Source organism: Dipodomys ordii, unplaced genomic scaffold (genome assembly GCF_000151885.1).
Source record: "Dipodomys ordii isolate 6190 unplaced genomic scaffold, Dord_2.0 Scaffold53, whole genome shotgun sequence".
NCBI lineage: Eukaryota > Metazoa > Chordata > Mammalia > Rodentia > Heteromyidae > Dipodomys > Dipodomys ordii.
Window position 1 is genome coordinate 899,776 of NW_012267269.1, and position 19,200 is coordinate 918,975.

Below are 19,200 nucleotides of genomic sequence, written 5' to 3' on the forward strand. Positions count from 1 at the left end.
CTAATCTTGACTAATTCACTCCTATCTATTCTTTTCATTGTTCCCAGTTCCTAGCATATTGCTTTACACCACGCCACCAACTACAAGTTCAGTGAGACGTTATATTGTAAGAAAAAAGGCAAAAAAGAAAGTAATGTACAAGCTAGCATCGTATAAACCCAACTTAACACAAAAATTTATGAATAAAAATAGGATATATAGAAAAATATATAGTAAAACAAACTAGTACATAATAAAGTGAAATATTAAAAGGTATTATCTATATAATCAGACAGAAGGTATGTTTTCTTAACTTCCCACAAAGAACTAATAGTTTTACCATAGGAGTTAGGACATATATATATCTGGTGGAAAATATTGCTTGTAGCTCCACAGAATATGATAAATAATTCCCCATAAAGCCTGACAATGCTAGACTTTATTATGGTCAACATCACACTATACAGAGTAAATGCCTGATTTTCTAAAGACCTAAGATGAAATGCTTAAATGTAACCTTTGCAGTTTATTTGGCTAAAAACAAAATAGTGAATATCTTCTTAAAATACAGAGAAGAAAATAAATTATCTATTTCTGGAGATTCTTCAAGACATACAATTCTATGATTATATGGCAAATGTGAACAAGTCCTTCCTACACACTCCAAGTTACAAAAGCTCTGAATGTTTGACAAGACATATGGACTTAATCCTACTACAGTAGATTGATTATGATGCCAGATGATTCAAGAAATAATTAGCTGTCATGCTAAGAAAGTATCTCCTTATATATATTTACATTTATTACACATCAAAATAACTCTAGAAAAATGACAATCAATGTAAAGAGATAATCTTAAGCAGAACTCTCAACTTTTTAAAAATAAAAAATCAGTTCTTTTTAAAAAAGAAAGTATGGTAGGTAGTCTTTGTGTTAAATAAATGAATTCTTGCCTAATTGTTGAGTTATTTTAATTATACTCAGGCATAACACTGTATTCTTCAGGAACTTGAAACAATCTGCGATGGTTGATGAGTCTGTCGCCATATTTTAACCCTGGTTAAATTGAGTAGTATGTTACTACAAGTCTCTATTTTAAGACATCTCCATTAAAAAGAAGGACTCCAGGCTACACCTACACCCAATACAAAGTTAAAATTCAAACCCCTTTGATGCTTACAAACACCTCCTAAGGCAGTTAAATAAAAAAAAAACCTTTCAATAATGAAGAACAGTGTTAAAAGAATGAAGATTGAGTAAATAAAACTGACTTTTAAAAATGCTTCTGTCCTAGAAATTTCATTTTATCAGACAAGGATAAAGCATCTTGTGTAATGTTAGTAAACATACTCTGAAAGGAGTAAAAAAAAAAAAAGGCCAAACAATTATGCAGGATTTAGAATATATTTTAGTCACTTACTAAACATCAGTGTAGGTACATAACTGGTATTCACATGGACTCTGGGGAGAACTCTTGCTATGGAAGCTTATTAATGTTAAGCATCTGAGAGCTATGGACTATAAAATACAATCAATACTGTAACCTTAACTGTAAAAGTCAGAAAGATACTGGAAGAGTTCTAATTTAACAAGATTACAGATGAGTTTTTAGAGAAGGGGGGGGTTAGAGGGGGTAGGAACCATGCATTTAGAAACACTTACACTATAAGATGCTTCAGTGTTTCTGTTGTTACTGATGCTATTGTTTTCCACGCTGGTACCAGTTAGCGTGGATTCAAATGTGATGTATTACTTTAGTGGATTTACAGGAAAGTCCTAAAAATGATCTGGAACTTGTTTCAAATAAAATCATTACTGTGAGGTAGTACACTAATTGATTGAGAACAATTATGATCTGATATGGTTTAGTGAGAAGGAAAAAAACCATGAAAATTTTAAGGCTGTCAGCTTGAGAGCACAATGAAGTTACTGCATATTATTCTTTTTCTTTTAAAGGAAAGGTTGTCAAAATGGACATAAATGGTAGTGTTTTAGTTTATCCTAAATCTGTATTTTCCCTCCAACAAATGTAAATTTTAAAAAATGTTCTGTCAATGAAATTATGATGATTGTATATTTATTATCCTAATGGTTTTAGAAATCACGTAAAATCGATCCGTAACAAAACCTCTATTTAGTAATGGACCAATTACATTTGTGAGATAATGTCAATGAAATAGAATCTTGTCACAGGATAATGGTCTCCTATTGCTACGTCCCTAGTCATTTAGAGAAAATAAATGCTGCCGTCTGGCTGAGTCATTTGTTTTCAAAGTAGGAGACACTGATCCCATAACAAGGTTCTGTTATAATAACTCAATCTCTATCAATCATTTGTTGTAGCAGAACAGTGCAGGACAGAACATGTATTTGTGAGAACTGTGCATTCCTAAGGTATAAGGCAAAACATGTGGTGCCTCAAAGCACATAAACAGTCCAATTATTGTGTTATTCAATAGGAGTATTTTAAATAAACATCTAAAAGGTAATACATGAAATGTGAAACCTTTGGAGTTTTCAAAAAGATCCATGCTAATGAAAGCTTAAAGACTCAAGGGAAGAATTCAAGGCCCTTCTACGAATTGTTTGGTACCAGAGTGTTTCAGATGTTTCTTCATATTTTATATTTATATACACATACTGAGGTACTTTGAGGATGGGATCCATGTCTAAACATGAAATTCATTTATGTTTCATATGCACCTTAACCACATACCCTGAAGGTAGTTTTCTACAGTATTTTGAGAGTGTAACCCAAAACATGAGGTCAGGTGTGGAATTTTCCACTTGTGACATCATGTTGGCTCTCAAAAAAGTTACAGATTTTCAAGTTAGGGATTGCTGAAGATTGTCAAATTCTTTGACTTTGACTTATATAAAATCTGAAATATTGGAACATGAAGGAAACTTAGAATCTAGCTTTGTTATTCTATAGCTGGAGTGTCAATTGCCTGTGCGGGCAGTTACTAGTTTAATAATCTGTGAACTGGGGTTTTCTATAGGTTTTTGTTTGTTTGGTTGGTTAGTTGGGTTTGTTTTTGGTCCATCCTGGGGCTTGAACTCTGGTCCTGAACACTGACCCTGAGCTCTTCAGCTCAAGGCGAGCACTCTACTCCTTGAGCCACAGCACCATTTCTGGTTTTCTGGTGGTTTACTGGAGATAAGAGTCTCATGGACTTTCCTGTCCAGGCTGGCTTTGAAGCACAATTCTCAGATTGCAGCATCCTGAGTAGCTAAGATTACAGATATAAGCCACCAGTGCCCACCTTTCTATAGGTTTTAAAAGCAAAAATTTATGTAAACTTAAATCTGACAGATAGCAAGTACCAAATAAACGGTAGCCACAAAATGGCAGTAAGGTCTTATTTTCCTCAGCCACAAATGCTTGCTGAACACAATTATTATGGGTTTCATCAATGGATAAATGATACAGAAAGGAAGAGGAAGGATGACTAGTTTAGAATAAACAGAAGCTGAAAGAATAAATAAGACATAGGGACCACCTTTGAATTCTAATTCAAACAAAATATCCTTCAAGAAATTCTGAGGAATTTGAGCTTGCAGTCATTATACATTAGGTTTTTTGTTTTTTCGTTGTTGTGTGACTTTATGTTATTGTCAAGGTGATGTACATATGTAAGGTAATAAGTACATTTCTTGTCCAACTTTTTATTCCCTCCCTCGTATTTCTCCCACTCCCCGCCTCCAACTTGTAAAGTTCCTTTCCAACTATATTGTCTTGTAAGTTGCATTGGTTCACCCTTTGTCTCACCATTTTGTTGTTCCCCTGCCCTTCCCCAAATCAGATAACTGTGTATATATAGGACACAGGGTGAAGGAAAAAATGTAACCTAGGTAGAAAGTAACCCAAGAGACCACGTGGACAGAAGTCAAGTAGAAGAAAATATTTATTGCTAGCAAAGCAATGAGGAAAGGGAGAAAATGGCATCTGGCTCCTAGGAGGCTCTTTTATCATGGGAGCCAGAAGTGGGAGGTGCCTCACCTACTGTGCAGGCGCTGCCATTTCAGGTAGAGATTAGGCCTGCAAGGAGAGTGTCACCTTACATTTCCTCCCTTTTGGTTTAATTTGTACAGTGACAAAAAGGGATGAGGTTATATTAAAAAAATATATTGTATTTTTCAGACTGATATTGATACTGTTAGAAACACTTAGCAATATTTATAAGCAAATGACATGATTTCCTTTAAAATACTTCTTTAAAAACTAAAAGTTAAGAACTGCAACGGGACTAATAAAATATTGTTAACATGAAAGCTGGGTGTTAATATACGGAGATTCACTTTACATTTCTCTCTACTTTTCCTAGCAAAAACTACCATCTCAAAACTTTGTTTTAATAATTCTTCCAGATCCCTGAAAATTAACAAATTCACTTCTGTTCTTTCATTTTAATTCTAGAAGGTTGAACCTGAAGGTTTCTAGAGAAACAGATCATCTGCAAACCTCAAACAGCAGCATTAAAATTCTTTTAGTTCATTTCTCTATACACAAATAAGTTTACATACATATTGATTCTCCAGGGAGGTTGTAAGATAACAGAAAGAAAAAATAGTTAGCTTTTAATAAAGAAAGCCTAACCTCTGGAATTCATGACTAGGATACTTTAAAAATATATTATTAAGTAGTCATACAAAGGGGTTTCAATTCCACAATGGGCTACTTTGTGCAAAACAGTTTCTCTGAGCTTTGAACTGCTTAACTATAAAACAAAGAAATTGAATAATGTCTCACTAAGGGGCTTAATAATCTGTTATCTATGTCTGAAAAATCAATTTCTTATCAGGGATGTTGATAGACTAGATTCTTTTTATTGTAAGAAGCTCAACAAAGAAACTCAAACTTTTTATACATTACATCAAAACCGCTCCTCTTGACATTAATCTTGCCAAAGGACTTCTATAAAAACTTTCTCTACTTGTTTGCTGGCTCAAAGTCAAATGTTTGGCATTGGCTATTTAATTCTTCTGATGTTTGACTAGTCCCCAAAGACAGCCATCAGCTCCTCCTCCTTCTGTAGAGAATAGTCACTCAGGCCCCCCCACCCCCACCACTGAGAGACTCTTGAGAATCTGTCCTTTGTCATGTGAAAGTTAGGGCTCCAACAGTGTTTCCCCAAATTTAAAATTGAATGCTCCCCAAAAGATGAGTTTTCAAAACCTTTAAAAAAAAAAAGGGCAAACAGCATTTCCTGTATATGCAGAGCACACAACAGTACACTTAATATTCTATGTAGTCATACATGAATAAAAAGAAGTTCAATCATACATGAATAAAAAGAAGTTCAAAGTTTAGTTAAAATAGAATCTCTTTACTACTCATCTTCTGCACAGCTGTTAACATTCCTGAAACTCAGATTAAATGCTGATTTTAAATTTTGGTTCTATCTGGATGCTACCACACTATTATTTATAGGTATTTATGTCCTTGTGAGCCCAAGGTATTGAAGAGGTCCTATGACTCTAGTCTTCAGTTTTCCTGTGGGCTATTTGACTTCACACATTTAATGATGTTACATACTTTTTGAAATCTACAAAGTACAAACTGAAATTCAGTACAACATTTAAGACCACTTTACTATGGAAAATATTTCTAAAATTTCATAAGTAAAATCCCTATGACTTACAAATACATAAAATTACAGACTTTATGTGACAGAATTTTTTTAATGTGCTGAGGATCTAACATAGGGCCTTGTGTTAGTTAGGCAAATGCTCAACCACCTTTTTATATACTCAACATTAAAAAAAAATAACATTTTTATTTTCGAGCACCTATAGCAACCAGAATATAATGTCTAAATATTCCTTATTTTAGATTTCAATTTTTTTTAACAATTCTTAAAATCTAATTACATACAATACACCAAGTAATGCTGGTTTTTCTGTATATGTGGTGCTGAGGAATGGAACGGAGGGCCTTATGCATGCAAGGTAGGCACACTACCACTGAGCCACCTTCCCAGGCTGGTTTTTCTAACATATGAATTTCCTGATTTTGTGTGCTTATGAAAAAAGTTAGTACTACAGTATAAAGTATAAATACAGCTACCTTATAATTTAGTATATATCATTTACTTTCTGTGAAATGCCTTTATTTCATAGTAGTAAAAATCATTCTTCTGCCATCAGGTCAAGGCTGGGAGGTTCATTTAATCATGTTTGTGTGCCCAGTGCCCATAAAATTCTTGGCATATGGTAGACATTTTGTAAATGTTAATGGAGCCAGATTATCTCAAATCCTAAATGTATAGAAATCAATAAAATTGTACTGCATGAAAACGAAATTTACATTTATCTAAGATTACAAGTTGTTTTAATGTTCATTAGACTAGAAGCTATTAAAGTATCCATTTAGAAATCCTCAACTATTTGTTGTAAATATATTTACCCTATCACGTTTTCCTCACTAATGTCTATTAAGTAATGTTTTGGAGTTCTATATTCAGACTTAGATGAATCAATGACTATTAGAATAGCAGGGGTATAAGGATCTTGATAAATGATTACTTCAAATGTTCAAGCAAATAACAGCCTATCAAATTCCTGGACATTAGAATGGGACTTAAGTCTCATGAAAGTAACTTGAATTACAGGAAAAACCATGACTTTTCTCATTTTTCCTCTGCACATCAGAAATTACAACAGACTACTCTAGTGACATTTAGAAAAGTACTTCATCTAGGAAGCAGAGCTTTCTGTAAAATGACTTAGGTAGAAAAATTTAAATGTAGACAAGATATCGACAGTCTTTTGTGAGTGTTATTTCAGCCCTCATATTGATAAGCTAACTTGCTTTATGCACTTGTCCATTAAAGTCTTAAACAAGTGCTCAGGGTTGTGAGGTATAGCTGTGGTAGAATATGCACTTGTCCATTAAAGTCTTAAACAAGTGCTCAGGGTTGTGAGGTATAGCTGTGGTAGAATACTTGCCTAGTATGGATGAGGCCTGGGTTCAATCTCAAGCACCATAAATAAAAACTGTCAATTAGAATGAGGGATATCCCGAAGTTTAAAGAGATCCAGGATTCATAAGATTCTTCATAAATGAAGAAAAGTATTCTAGTACATCCAAAGGAAATGTAGCAGTTGCTCTTTACCCTTTGTTACTAGCCCCAAAGTATTTTCTTTTTCCTTCCCTTCTCTATGTATAAAATATTAAATAAAAAGGTAAATATTACATAATGTAATATTGACAAACTTAATATCTGTTACTAATCATCAGAAGAAATTTAAGCAAATTACAGAATCCTCTACCAAACTATTAACACTATTGACTGTTTAGTTTAAAATATTAACATTTATATTTGCAGAATTGTAAATTATTTTTTATAATCAGGAAATTTTAACTTTGTGTTTTGAAAAGGATTAATATAGAAGGAGCTGGGGGTTGTAACCCTAGCTGGAACCCTAGCTAGTTGGAGGCTGGTATCTGAGTGAAGATCACAGCTTAAAGTCAGTTAAGGCAAGAAAGTCCATGAGACTCTTATATCCACTTCACCACCAAAAAAGATGGATAGAGCTGTGCTCAAGTGGTAAAGCATCAGCCTTAAAAGAAAAAGTTAAAAGGGAAAGAACACCAGTTTCTGAGTTCAAGACCCACTGACAGCACAGAGAGAGAAAAAAGAAAGTAAAGAAATAAAGAAAAAATATATAATTTACTATGCAATTATGTTTAAATATGCTAAAATAAAAATGTTTTCAAAGTAAATTATTTTAAAAATTACATAGGATATAACATGAAGTCTAGATTCTGTGTCAAAATAGATATAATAAATTTGGTCATTTATTTTTGCCTATTTGAAAGAAATCTTACTGATTTAGATTGATGTTTCAGCCTGAACCATTATATTTAGTTCTCATATTTCCAAAATCAGTTTTCCTAGATGTTTGGATAAAAATATAGTTTAATGCAAAATTACCCTAATAGATTAAGGTACATACCCAGGAAATAAATAATTGCCAATTTCAAGTTATTTCTGCCACCAAAAATACAAGCATATTACAACTAACCATTAAGTAGTTATTGATTAGTTAGTATAGGGCTTTATGGGAGAAAGAAATACAAGACCCATTAAAGTTATTACAAATGCCAAAATGGCACTTAGTCAATAGTTTGGACAGAGGTATACCTAAGAATAGGTAAAGATGGACAAGAACAATAGTGGGGCATTTTATTTTGCAAAATTTCAAAAAAAGTGATTTTCTAAGACCAAAGGACTCCATTGGACTTAGTAAATTTATAAAGATAGTACTGTGTACTGCTTTCATTTTGTCATTGTCACTGAAGCCTTCTTTCCACAATAGCTTATTGTTCACATTACAAAGTCTTCAGGGTCTTCAAAATTAAACTGACAAGACTTTTTCTTTTTAAGTCTGCATGAGAGGGAACACTCTCCCTTACTCTCAATATGCCTTTACAGACTTCTCCAATAATTGTAGTCATTTTGATAATAGAAAATCACCATGACAATGCAATGATTTTACAAAGAAAAAGAATGACAGTTTCCCTTCTACTTTTCAGAAATGTTTTATAATATGATTTGAGATTGGCTTAATGGAATAGGCTGAAAGAAGAATCAATTCTTACAAAGTGACACTCTGTAATAAAGAACACCTACACTTTTCTGAGCAATACATCCATTCCCACTCATTCAAAATGTTATTATTATTACCATTAGAATCTTCCCTAGAATAATTTTTTGACAGGGAAAATATAGCTTTGTTTAGAATGCATTGACACTGTCAGTAAAACAAGCAATAAAATATAAAGAGTTGAAAGTCTTGTTTTCATACTTCTACAACTCAGGCTCATCTAGCTTTCACTAAGGGAATGGGTTGCCTATCATAGTTTGTTTATGCAACAAATATGTATTGTGATTTTACTGCGCATGTCCATGCATTCTATTGTATGTTGGTGACAACAATAGCCAAGACAGATAAGGACAATGCCCACATGATACAGACACATTTAGACAATGAACAATTATTATTATTAATTACAATAAATAGGGAAATTTTCTTTTACAATTACTATGAAGAGAAAATACTGCTTGTCAACAAACAAAAACAAGGGCTTAATTTAGATAGAAATTCCTGAACCCTTAAAATTGCCAAAGAATTTGCCAGAGGAAGAGTTAGAATAATATTCCAAAAGGCAAGGTCCGGGGTGTTGTATTACCAAATCTAAACAAAACATCAAGTTCAGGTGAAGACAGGAGGAAAGACAGAATAGCAACTTAGGGTCTTTGGGTCTACTGGTCAAACTAGGGAATTCTGACTTTGTCCAAAGAGCAATGGGGAGTTTCTGATGGATAGGAAGCAACAGAGTGATAAAATGTTAATTTATGTTTTCTGAGGATGATTTTTGTCTACTCTCAGAAGGATTGAGAGAACGCACCAAAGCCAAACCTCTTCAGCTATTTCCAAGTCATTCCATAAAACAACCCTGCCATACTTGATGACATTCCTTCAGAGGCGCATAGCCAATGACATGGCACATGTGGCCATTCTGAAACTTACTGCCCAGCTCAGCACTTGGCTCTACTTTTGTCTGTCCCTTGTCCCCTATTTTCCAGGCTTCTCACCTCTTCATTAGTTAAAATATCACCATGATAAAGGGCACCTAACTGACTCAAAGTCTAATACCTTCATGAAGGTTTTTAAAGGTTTCTGAAGGTTTGAGGGTTTTTTGTTTGTTTTTGGTTTTTGTTTTTCATTTTTTGTTTTTTTGGCATGAAGCTTGAACTCTGGGCCTGGGAACTGTCCCTGAGTTCTGCAGCTCAAGGCTAGCACTCTACTTGGGATAAAGAGTATCTTGGAGCTGGGAAGATGGCTCAGTGGTAGAATGCTTTGCCTTGCACGCATGAGGCCCTGGATTCGATTCCTCAGCACCACATAAGCAGAAAAAGCCAGAAGTGGCACTGTGGCTCAAGTGGTAGAGCACTAGCCTTGAGCTGACGAGCTGAAGGACAGCACCCAGGCCCAGAGGTCAGGCCCCACAACTCTCTCAAAAAAAAAAAGTATCTTGATCAAGATTGAATGTAGAAATATTTTAAAATACTGGATTTGATTTTAAAAGCAATTTCCAGATGCATCTTATGGAGCTGATCTAAAATTGTATTTGCATACATACAAATAAAATTGCAATTAACTATTTTTCTATGTCTATGCTTAATACTGTCCTAAATGTGGGGAGAGGTAAGGGTATTAGTGATGAAATGCACTAAAGTTCAATATGCATTAGGAAGGAAAAAGAACCAACCCCAGGCCATAGAAAGTTAAAAAGGATCTATTTCTTAAAAGCATATTTCTCTCCAAAGCTTTCCTTGAACTGGATCATAGTCTTTTTTGTTTTTGTTTTTGTTTTTTGTCAGTCATGGGGCTTGAATTCTGGGCCTGGACACTGTCCCTCAGCTCTTCAGCTCAAGGCTAGTGCTCTACCCCTTGAGCCACAGCACCACTTCCGGATTTTTCTGTTTATGTGGTGCTGAGGAATCGAACCCAGGGCCTCATGCATGAAAGGCAAGCAATTTACCACTGAGCCACCTTCCCAACCCTGGATCATAGTTTTATCTAGAAAATACAACTATTTTGACTCAGATACAACCTTTCTTACAAAATGTTTTTGCTTATTGTTTGTGTTTTAATTACCACCTAAATGAATTATGTTTCCTTCAAATGATAGCTTTCTGCAGTTGGCCCTCCGGAGTGTTAGAAGTTTGGCTCCTCCTTGAAATGCCCCACAGAAAAGAGCTATCTGATCAAATGGAATCAGAACCTGGGTTCTGCTGAAATTTAACCAATAACTATAGGCAGACCACAATCTCTCTCTCTCTCTCTTGGGCGTGCGTGTGCGCGCGTGCACGTGCACATGTCTGTGTGTGTGTGTGTGTGTGTGTGTGTGTAAACTGTGGGTTCTGAAAGTATCATTAAACATGTAATAATAGGATTTTTGTGACTTTATGACTAGCATATTATCTTTAACCAAAATCATCTCACAAAGAAAGTACAAATCTATACCAGTTTTCTTATGAAATATTGACTACGTGAAACCATGTAGTCTGATGTCCCTTGAAACATTGCCTCATTACCCACCTTGATCTCTTTCATGCCATGTTCGACTTCCAGCAGCTGGTGAATTCGGAGAGGGGTAAAAGTCTCCTGTAGGACTGGGCTCCATATTTTCATCTATGGATATAGTCTTGGGTCTTTTGCTGTTAAAATATGACAATAATTATATTAACTGGGATTTATAGGAAGAAGTATAGTATCATTTAACAATAAATGACCTGAACCTGAGATACTGGTTCATATCTGTAATCCTAACTACTCAGCGGGCTAAAATCTAGAGCACTGTGGTTCAGTGTCAACACAGACAGAGAAGTGCTCAAGACTCAATATCCAAAATAACCAGCAAAAAGTTGGGCTGGTGGTATGGCACAAGTGGTAGAGTGTCAACTCCATGATCAAGTAAGCTGAGCAAGCATGATGCTCTGAATTCAAACTAAGTGCCTCACAATCAAAAATATCTGAGAAAATCTTTACAGTCGTGTGTTACCATAAACACAACATAAAATCACTTTGAAAGAATAGTAAGTATACATGTATCAACATGAGCAGCAAGCATTTCTAGCTGTTACAGTATCTTATAACAACTGACTAAGAAATACAGTATACATTGTATTTACCTTGCTCAAAAATTCTTCCAAAGAAATTTCAACTTTTGAAAAGTAAATTCAATGTGCCTTGTCTGCTAATATTAAAATTGTGCTATTAAGATTAAACTTGAGATTAGAGTTATGGCTCAGTGGCAGAATGTCTACATAGCAAGCATATGGCCAATTTTAGAACTTAGTCTGGCATCATTAAAAATTGAACTTGATTTGTAATATAATTATCAATATTAATAATGTTTATTTATCGATCATTTGCCTTTGACAAGTGTTCTTATATGTTCAGAAATAGTGTAATGGAATACAACAGAACAAAAGCTTTCAAAATCATAAATCTTGACTAAGTTGCTTATTTGTTCTTAATAGAGCGCTCCTCAAATTTTCTAAATTCAGCTTAATCATCTGTAAAACGGAAATAATAAACTCTACTTCAAAGGAGTTCGTCAAGAAGATTAAATAAGTTATTAATTATAAAGTTCTTTGTTAAGTGGTTAACATTTAGAAGATACTTATTAAGTATTAGTATTAGCCCCATAGTTAATGATAATAATAAAATTTATGTAGTACTTCACTGATTATAACCTATTACATGTATTCTTTGCCTCCTCCTAAAATATGAGACTGCTAATCCTTTATAGTTAAGATCAAGGGAAAAAAGGAGGTGACTGCCAAACTCAAACTAAAAAGTAACATTTAGAATTTTTTTTTTAAACCACCAGTCCTTGGGCTTACCCTCAGGGCCTGGGCACTGTCCCTGAGTCTCTCTGTGTTCAAGGCTAGCACTCTACCACTTGAGCCATAGTTCCACTTCTGGCTTTTTTTTGAGTAGGTTACTGGAGATAAGAATCTCACAGAATTTCCTGCCCAGGCTGGCTTTGAACCTCAATCCTTAGATCTTAGCTTCCTCAGTAGCTAGGCCCCCCGCGCCCAGCCAAATGATACATTTTAATAAAGAAAATATGACTCATCTTAAAGATTTAAAAATAACTATTTTCTGATATGGGCCTCAACGGTTGGTATTCTATCATATACTCCCATTAAACAATTAATTTGATTTTCAACAATCAAACACCTGGAAAGGACCTCTGATATCCATGAGTTGTGTCCTGTCCAGGATACTACATTCTCCAAGCCTTGAAGCCTGTGTATGTCTGAGTGTGTTGATAAATATATTTGTGATTAGTATTTGGCCCAATGCTCTAAGAGCACTACATAATTAAAAACTTCTACCTGTGCTAAATTACAATAAGCATCAATAACATTTCATCAGTGTCTTCCAAAAGTATCCAAAGTTACAACTTTTTATTTTTTGCTGATACCAGAATTTGAACTTGCTCAGCTGGCACTGTACCACCTGAGCCACACATCCAGTCCAGATTTTTGTTGGTTATTTTGGAAGAAGAGTCTCACAAATTTTTCTTAGCCTGAGCTGGCTTTCAATTGTAACCCTCCAGATTGCAGCCTCCTGAGTAGCTTATGAGCTAGTGCTTAACCAGAAGTTTCATTTTTAATTCTCCTTTTCACCTAATTCTTCTGTGAGTCATCAGAAGTATGGAAAACTTAACATTAGAAAGGCATTATTTTCCTAACAAGGTAATAAAGAAATGTTTTAAGTTCTTAATTGTGAAAGACGAAGTTTCTATATTGAGTAAAGATCTAAGCTGAGAACATATTCATCCTAGCAAAGTAAACAAATTACTATTCACAGTTCAAATATGGAAAACGTATCATGTATTTAATATTTAATATCTCAGTCTTTTTTAGAGATAATTTTAGTGACAATTGACCCAATTATCTTTTTACAAAATTTAATTACATGCAAATAATTTGATCATAAAACTGGCCTCAGTTTATAAGCATATAAATATGACTATTCCTCTAATTAATTCGAATATAGTCAATTTTATATTGAGAAAAACAGTGGTCTAAGGCAAATCTTATCCAAGTATTCTTTTATTTTTAAAAATTGACATAGTGAAAAATATGTTTTGTTTGGGGACTCATTTATGCTTTTATATTTGATAATAATGGACATGTAAAGTCCTGAAAATGAGATAATCTTTACATGTGTGAGATCTAATTGATAAAAACAAAATAACATATCTAAATATTTGTCAGTTACCAAAAGAAGGCCACAAGATAAAATAAATGTCAAAACAAAACTTAAAAACAAAGAAATCTTATTTTTCAACCTTACAGCAAAGATTGGTTCATCAAAATCTCAGAGCAGGTAACACTTTCATTGGTAGCAGAAATTTAACTAACTTCATCAAAAAGCATAACCAAGCAAAAACTCTGACCTAGAATAATGCCTTTTGATTCTAAACTTTTTCTATTTTTCATGTTTCTTTATCTGGGTGTGCAAAATTAGGCTAACAGTTACAAGGACAGATCAGTTATACACCAGGGATCACTGACACAATAAAATCATTCCAAAAACTGCCCCCAAATAAGTTAATATGAAGAACTATATTTCATAGCACAGAATAAAAACCATGTTAATATATTTTCATAGTTGTTTTGTCCTCTCAGAAAAGATTTAAGTTCTTAGAACAATAATTATACTCAACTTGAAGATACCCACAACAAATTATACCAAGAAAGACTAAGTAAAACTGTTTTATTTCTTCTTTCTTTATCCACCTACTTTCCTGTTTGTCTACAGATCTAACTTCATGCTCATCTGCGTATCTACCTACCTGTCTATCTGCCTATCAACCTACCTACCTCTCTGCATATAAGATGAGAACATGAGAAGCTCCTCTTTCCATTACCTGCTTGGTGGAGAAGACAGCGACCTCTGAAGATTAACCCCGGAGTTCATGTCATGATAGTAAGGTTGGCTTGGGATTTCTCCAATTGGGAAGTTCACTCCAGTTCCCTGGGTTATGGGTGCTGCAGAATAAAATGAAAAGAAACATTGTGACCAACATTCACATTTAACTCTATTCAGATATAAAATCCAATCTTTTTCATGCTTCTGCACAAGAACTTTATCTCAAGGCTTTAATATCCATTGTATGGGGTAGAACTTGAGAACCTTTTTATATCAGATTTGGGCATTTGAGGCATGCAGACTATCCATGATCACTGGTTATCACTTACCCAAATCCCCCTCCCGAACCTTCACTCACTCCTTTATATTGCCTATAACTGTCAGTCATCTCCTTATCAATCTCAATTAAGTAGAGCAAAAGCCCTATGACTTAGCATCAAACAACTTTGCACATGACCATATCATTGCTACGTAAGAAAATGCAGACTGGTTTTACAAATAAATACCTAACATTATTACTCTATGTTAATGCTAACATTAATAGTAGGGTGGATTAGAAATTATATTTATTGCCACATGGTAGTATGTGTCTGTAATCCTGGGAGAGTTAAGAAAGAGGGTCAAGAGTTTGAGGCGTCCTTAGACCACAGAGCAAGTTCAAGGCTAGAGTATACTACCTAGCCCAATCTTGTCTGTCTACCTAACACAAAACACACCATATTTATAGTTATTTGATATAAGTAATGCTATAAGTAAATATTTGATAAAAGAAATATTAGGGAAGGCATATAAATAAAATTTACAAATATAAAATAAAAACCAAGTGGCTTTTAAAATATATATTCAGATTTTTACAACTGAATATTCATTATTACTTTGATCAATATTTATGTTTTACTTCTAAAAAACCTTGATACCACAACTTTATATGTCATTTAAAATATACTAATGCTGTTTTGTATTTTAAGGTAGTAGTTTATATAGCAAGAATTCTCTGAATTTGTCAATACTTATAACTTTAATATGAATTAATATTATGGTAATATTAAACTTAGTAATTAATATTATAATTAATATGTTAGTAATTTGTTGAATATATCTAAGAGGCAGCATGCTGTGATGCAATGAACAAAGTCTTGAAAGATGAATAATGTTTTCATTGAAGCCCTCTCTGCCACTTGTAAATTAGGAACAAAGGTGAATCTCCATTTATGATGGGTTTGCAGATTCAATGAGCAAAGGAGTAAAAGCCCAGCCTCATGACTAGTGCATCATTTATGTTAACCAAATGTGAGTTCACTTCCTTCTTTTTTTCTCCCTCCCCAAGTTTCTTTCCTAGTAGAATAGGAGTGGCTAATAAATATGGGGCAATTTAAAATGTGCTAAAAACTAAAGTGATAAGAATGAACCAGTTTTCTGGGTTTATTCATCTGGATTCTATTGACCATGTCCACTTTGGCAGGTATTATAGTGGATACAAAACAGTTTCTAATACTCCTGCCATCAGAGGTAGTATGTATCAAGCTAGGTAAACAAAACACTTGTATAAAATATGTAAGTAACATGATAGTGTGGATCACAATGCAACTACTCCAGTGAACTATATGGGCAATACATGCTGTAGGATTCCCAGGGAAAAAGATTCCATGAGGGACTTGAATGGTCTGAGGTGTTTGTAGAAAAGTCATATATGGTACTGGACTTTGGAGAATAAGCAAAGTATTAAAAGGAAGATAATTATGAACTAGGGTTGTTATTAAGAGCAAAGTCAAGGACAGAGATGATGTGCAAAGTAGAGAAAGGCAGCTGTTACCAAAGGTAACAAAAGGGCAAATGGTATTTCTTCACTTTGGGGCCTTCAGAAGCTCCATTCTCTCTACTGAAGCACAGAATTCCAGAGACCTTGAAATACACCAGAATAACACAAAATCTGCTGAAATCCCCTTTCTCCTAACTGCCTCCAGCTGAATGGAAAATTTCCAAAGGACTATAAATTATCATTTTTTATTTATTTTTTTACCTAGAGTATTAAATAAACAAGAGAGGCACCGGTTAATCATGCCTGAACCCTAGCTACTCAGGAGGCTGAGATTTTAAGATTGCAGTTGGAAGCCAGCCCAATTGCGAAAGTCTGTGAGAACGCTTATCTCCAATTAACTAGCCAAAAGCCAAAAGTGGCACAGTAGTTCAATGTAGAATACCACCCTTGAGCAAAAAAGCTAAGGAACAATGCTCAGGCACTGAGTTCAATCACCAACGCTATCACTAAACATTAATTAATTAATTAATTATACAAACATCCTAAACATATTCATTATCATTTTCAAGTAATCTGTATTTTAATATGAGGTAGGTCAAAATTAACTTGAAATATATTTAAGAAGTTCAGAAGTTGCATGCTTTACTGCAGAAAAGTATTTAAGAAATGTACAAAGAACATCTCTCTTTTTCTATCAAAACTTAAAAAATATATACACAAACTTGTAGATGATATGTCTTCTGTTAGACTGTTCATTTTATATAAAATACTTTTAACATTCTTCTAGCCCAGCATATTATATGTGTATACTGTGTGCCTGATGATTTATTTGACTTGAGTTATTTGAACAACCGATATAGTTGTTTGTTATGGCTTGAGATATACCAGAAGCCGAAAAAAAAGTGAGGTCAGAAATCTCACAATAGCCACATACTTAAAATTTATTATCAGGTCTATGTTTTATGTAATATTAGAAGTAGGGTATGTGTTAAAAACAGACATTTGAAGAGTTCAGGGAATGTGAGTGATGTATCTGGCTTCCTACATCAGAATTAATTATCATTTAGAGAACCAAGTTACTAATAAAAAGCTGAAAGGTATATTTTGGAAACAGTTTGTAAATTAATATTGTATAATAATTGGGCAAAGACTTGTCATTCCTCTTGGATATATATGTTCAATAGTCAACAAACTTTACTTGCCCATAAAAATTATGGGATAATAATAATAAAATGATCATGAAAAATTCTTCAGAAAATTCTTCAGTTTGAATTTCTTTCTAGAAGAACTATTCTAGAGTAATAATAGACAAGATAGCTACAGAAATAAATTCTATAGCTGGACCTGCAAAATGTAATATATATTCTGCCAGTAATAGTAGATTACATGGCCAAAATACTAAAACACATACTATTTATTTAGTGACAAGAAGACTGTGTGACAACAGCAAATCTAGGTCACAGCTTCCTGATTACAAGATTCTGGAAGAACTTAGAGTAGATGCAAAGATGAGCATCAGCACTTCTTCCCAGATTGCTGTAAGAAAGCTGAAAGCTGCAAATCATGTTTAAGAGGTTACCAATCCCCTCTTAGAAAAAGAGCTCCAAAGAATCAGACAGTAAGGGTTAGAGGTCAAACTTTAATCTCGCTTATTGTTCTCTCCAAAGACTGATCCTAAATCAACTTTTCAGATGGAGATAATATCATTCAACAAAGAGATCACTATCCTAAAACTGAACAGTGTCATTAACTTACGTCAACATACACATTAGAAGGTCATATGATAGTAAAACCCTAAAGCACAGAACCATTAAAATGCCACAGAACCCTAAAGAAGCTAGAATTTGTGTTATATAGTACAAGGGTTATGCTCAAGTTTATGTTGACTTAGCAAACTATATTTCATAACCAATAAAGTTCAATTGTATAAACAAGATTTTATGTGAATACATTAAAACACTTGAGAGAAAAAATTCTCAAGCATTACAGAGATGGCTATTTTCACACAGAGGAGAAAATAAATGTTTGTTAAATAAATTAAGGAGTGAATATGTATAATTAATGTACTAATTACAAGTCAGTAATGTTTGTCATGTCAAATAACATAAAAACCTCTAAGAAATGACAGAATGAATGAAGTATGCAAAATTTACCTTGCTTCTGAACTGTTTAGGAGCTTTTTTAGCCTACTTTTTTTTCAAATATCACTGTGAGCTTTGAAAGTTCCAAAATGGTTCTCTTCAGACAGCACTTAACATAATGCTACCTATAATTAGGTACTAAATAAATATTTTCTGACAGATGACTTTACTGCCCTTCTCAAGATGGATGAGAATGCATCATAGCGCTGAAAGTACAAATTTAGGTTTTTCAAAAATGGCATGTGCCTCAGAACTTTCTACTACAGTTAAACAGGAAAATACATACACATGTGCCTTCAAGTACCTCCTGTCATATAAGATTCTAGAATGTGGTAGTGAGGTATATTCCTTTCCAAATTAAAAAGCAACTGATCTGAAAAAGCACATAATGCTACATGGCCTTAGTCAATTGAGCAAACCATCGGAATCCATCAAATACATTCCCTAGATTACAGGAACAATAGTGTTCAATTTTCATCTCCCATTCTGTTCCCCAAATAAAGGGAAATATGTATTTATTCCAGAATTATATGTATGTATTTATTCCAGAATTATGTATTTATTCCAGAATTTGCCAGAAATGATGTTACCTAAGGTCTTAAATGCCCATGGGTATCATTGGTAGACCTGGTGTTTGTGCTCATCACTTAAAGAAATCTGAGTTATTGGAGAAACTACATTACAAAAGGCATTGTCACCTACTGGCTTAGAGATCACTTCACTAGTCACTACCTTAAAATACTGTGTAGTTTTATGCTCATTAAGTGAAGTAAGCCAGACCCAAAAAAACATAGGCCCCATGGTTTCCCTTATTTGCAATATCTAGTATATGTATGAGTCAAGCAGAAAAGG

At 33.9% G+C, this 19,200-nt stretch overlaps 1 protein-coding gene across 6 annotated transcripts in view; it reads right to left on the bottom strand.

Annotated features, from left to right (window-relative positions):
- Nfib (nuclear factor I/B) overlaps window positions 1-19,200 on the bottom strand; it is a 226,094-nt gene that overhangs the window by 51,528 nt on the left and 155,366 nt on the right. For all 6 annotated transcript variants that reach the window (XM_013020813.1, XM_013020811.1, XM_013020810.1 and 3 more), the window contains exons 5-6: window positions 14,447-14,567; window positions 11,095-11,213 (exon numbers count right to left, since the gene is read on the bottom strand). In XM_013020813.1, coding sequence (XP_012876267.1) covers window positions 11,095-11,213; window positions 14,447-14,567 — 240 coding nt within the window. The remainder of the gene's footprint in view (window positions 1-11,094; window positions 11,214-14,446; window positions 14,568-19,200) is intronic.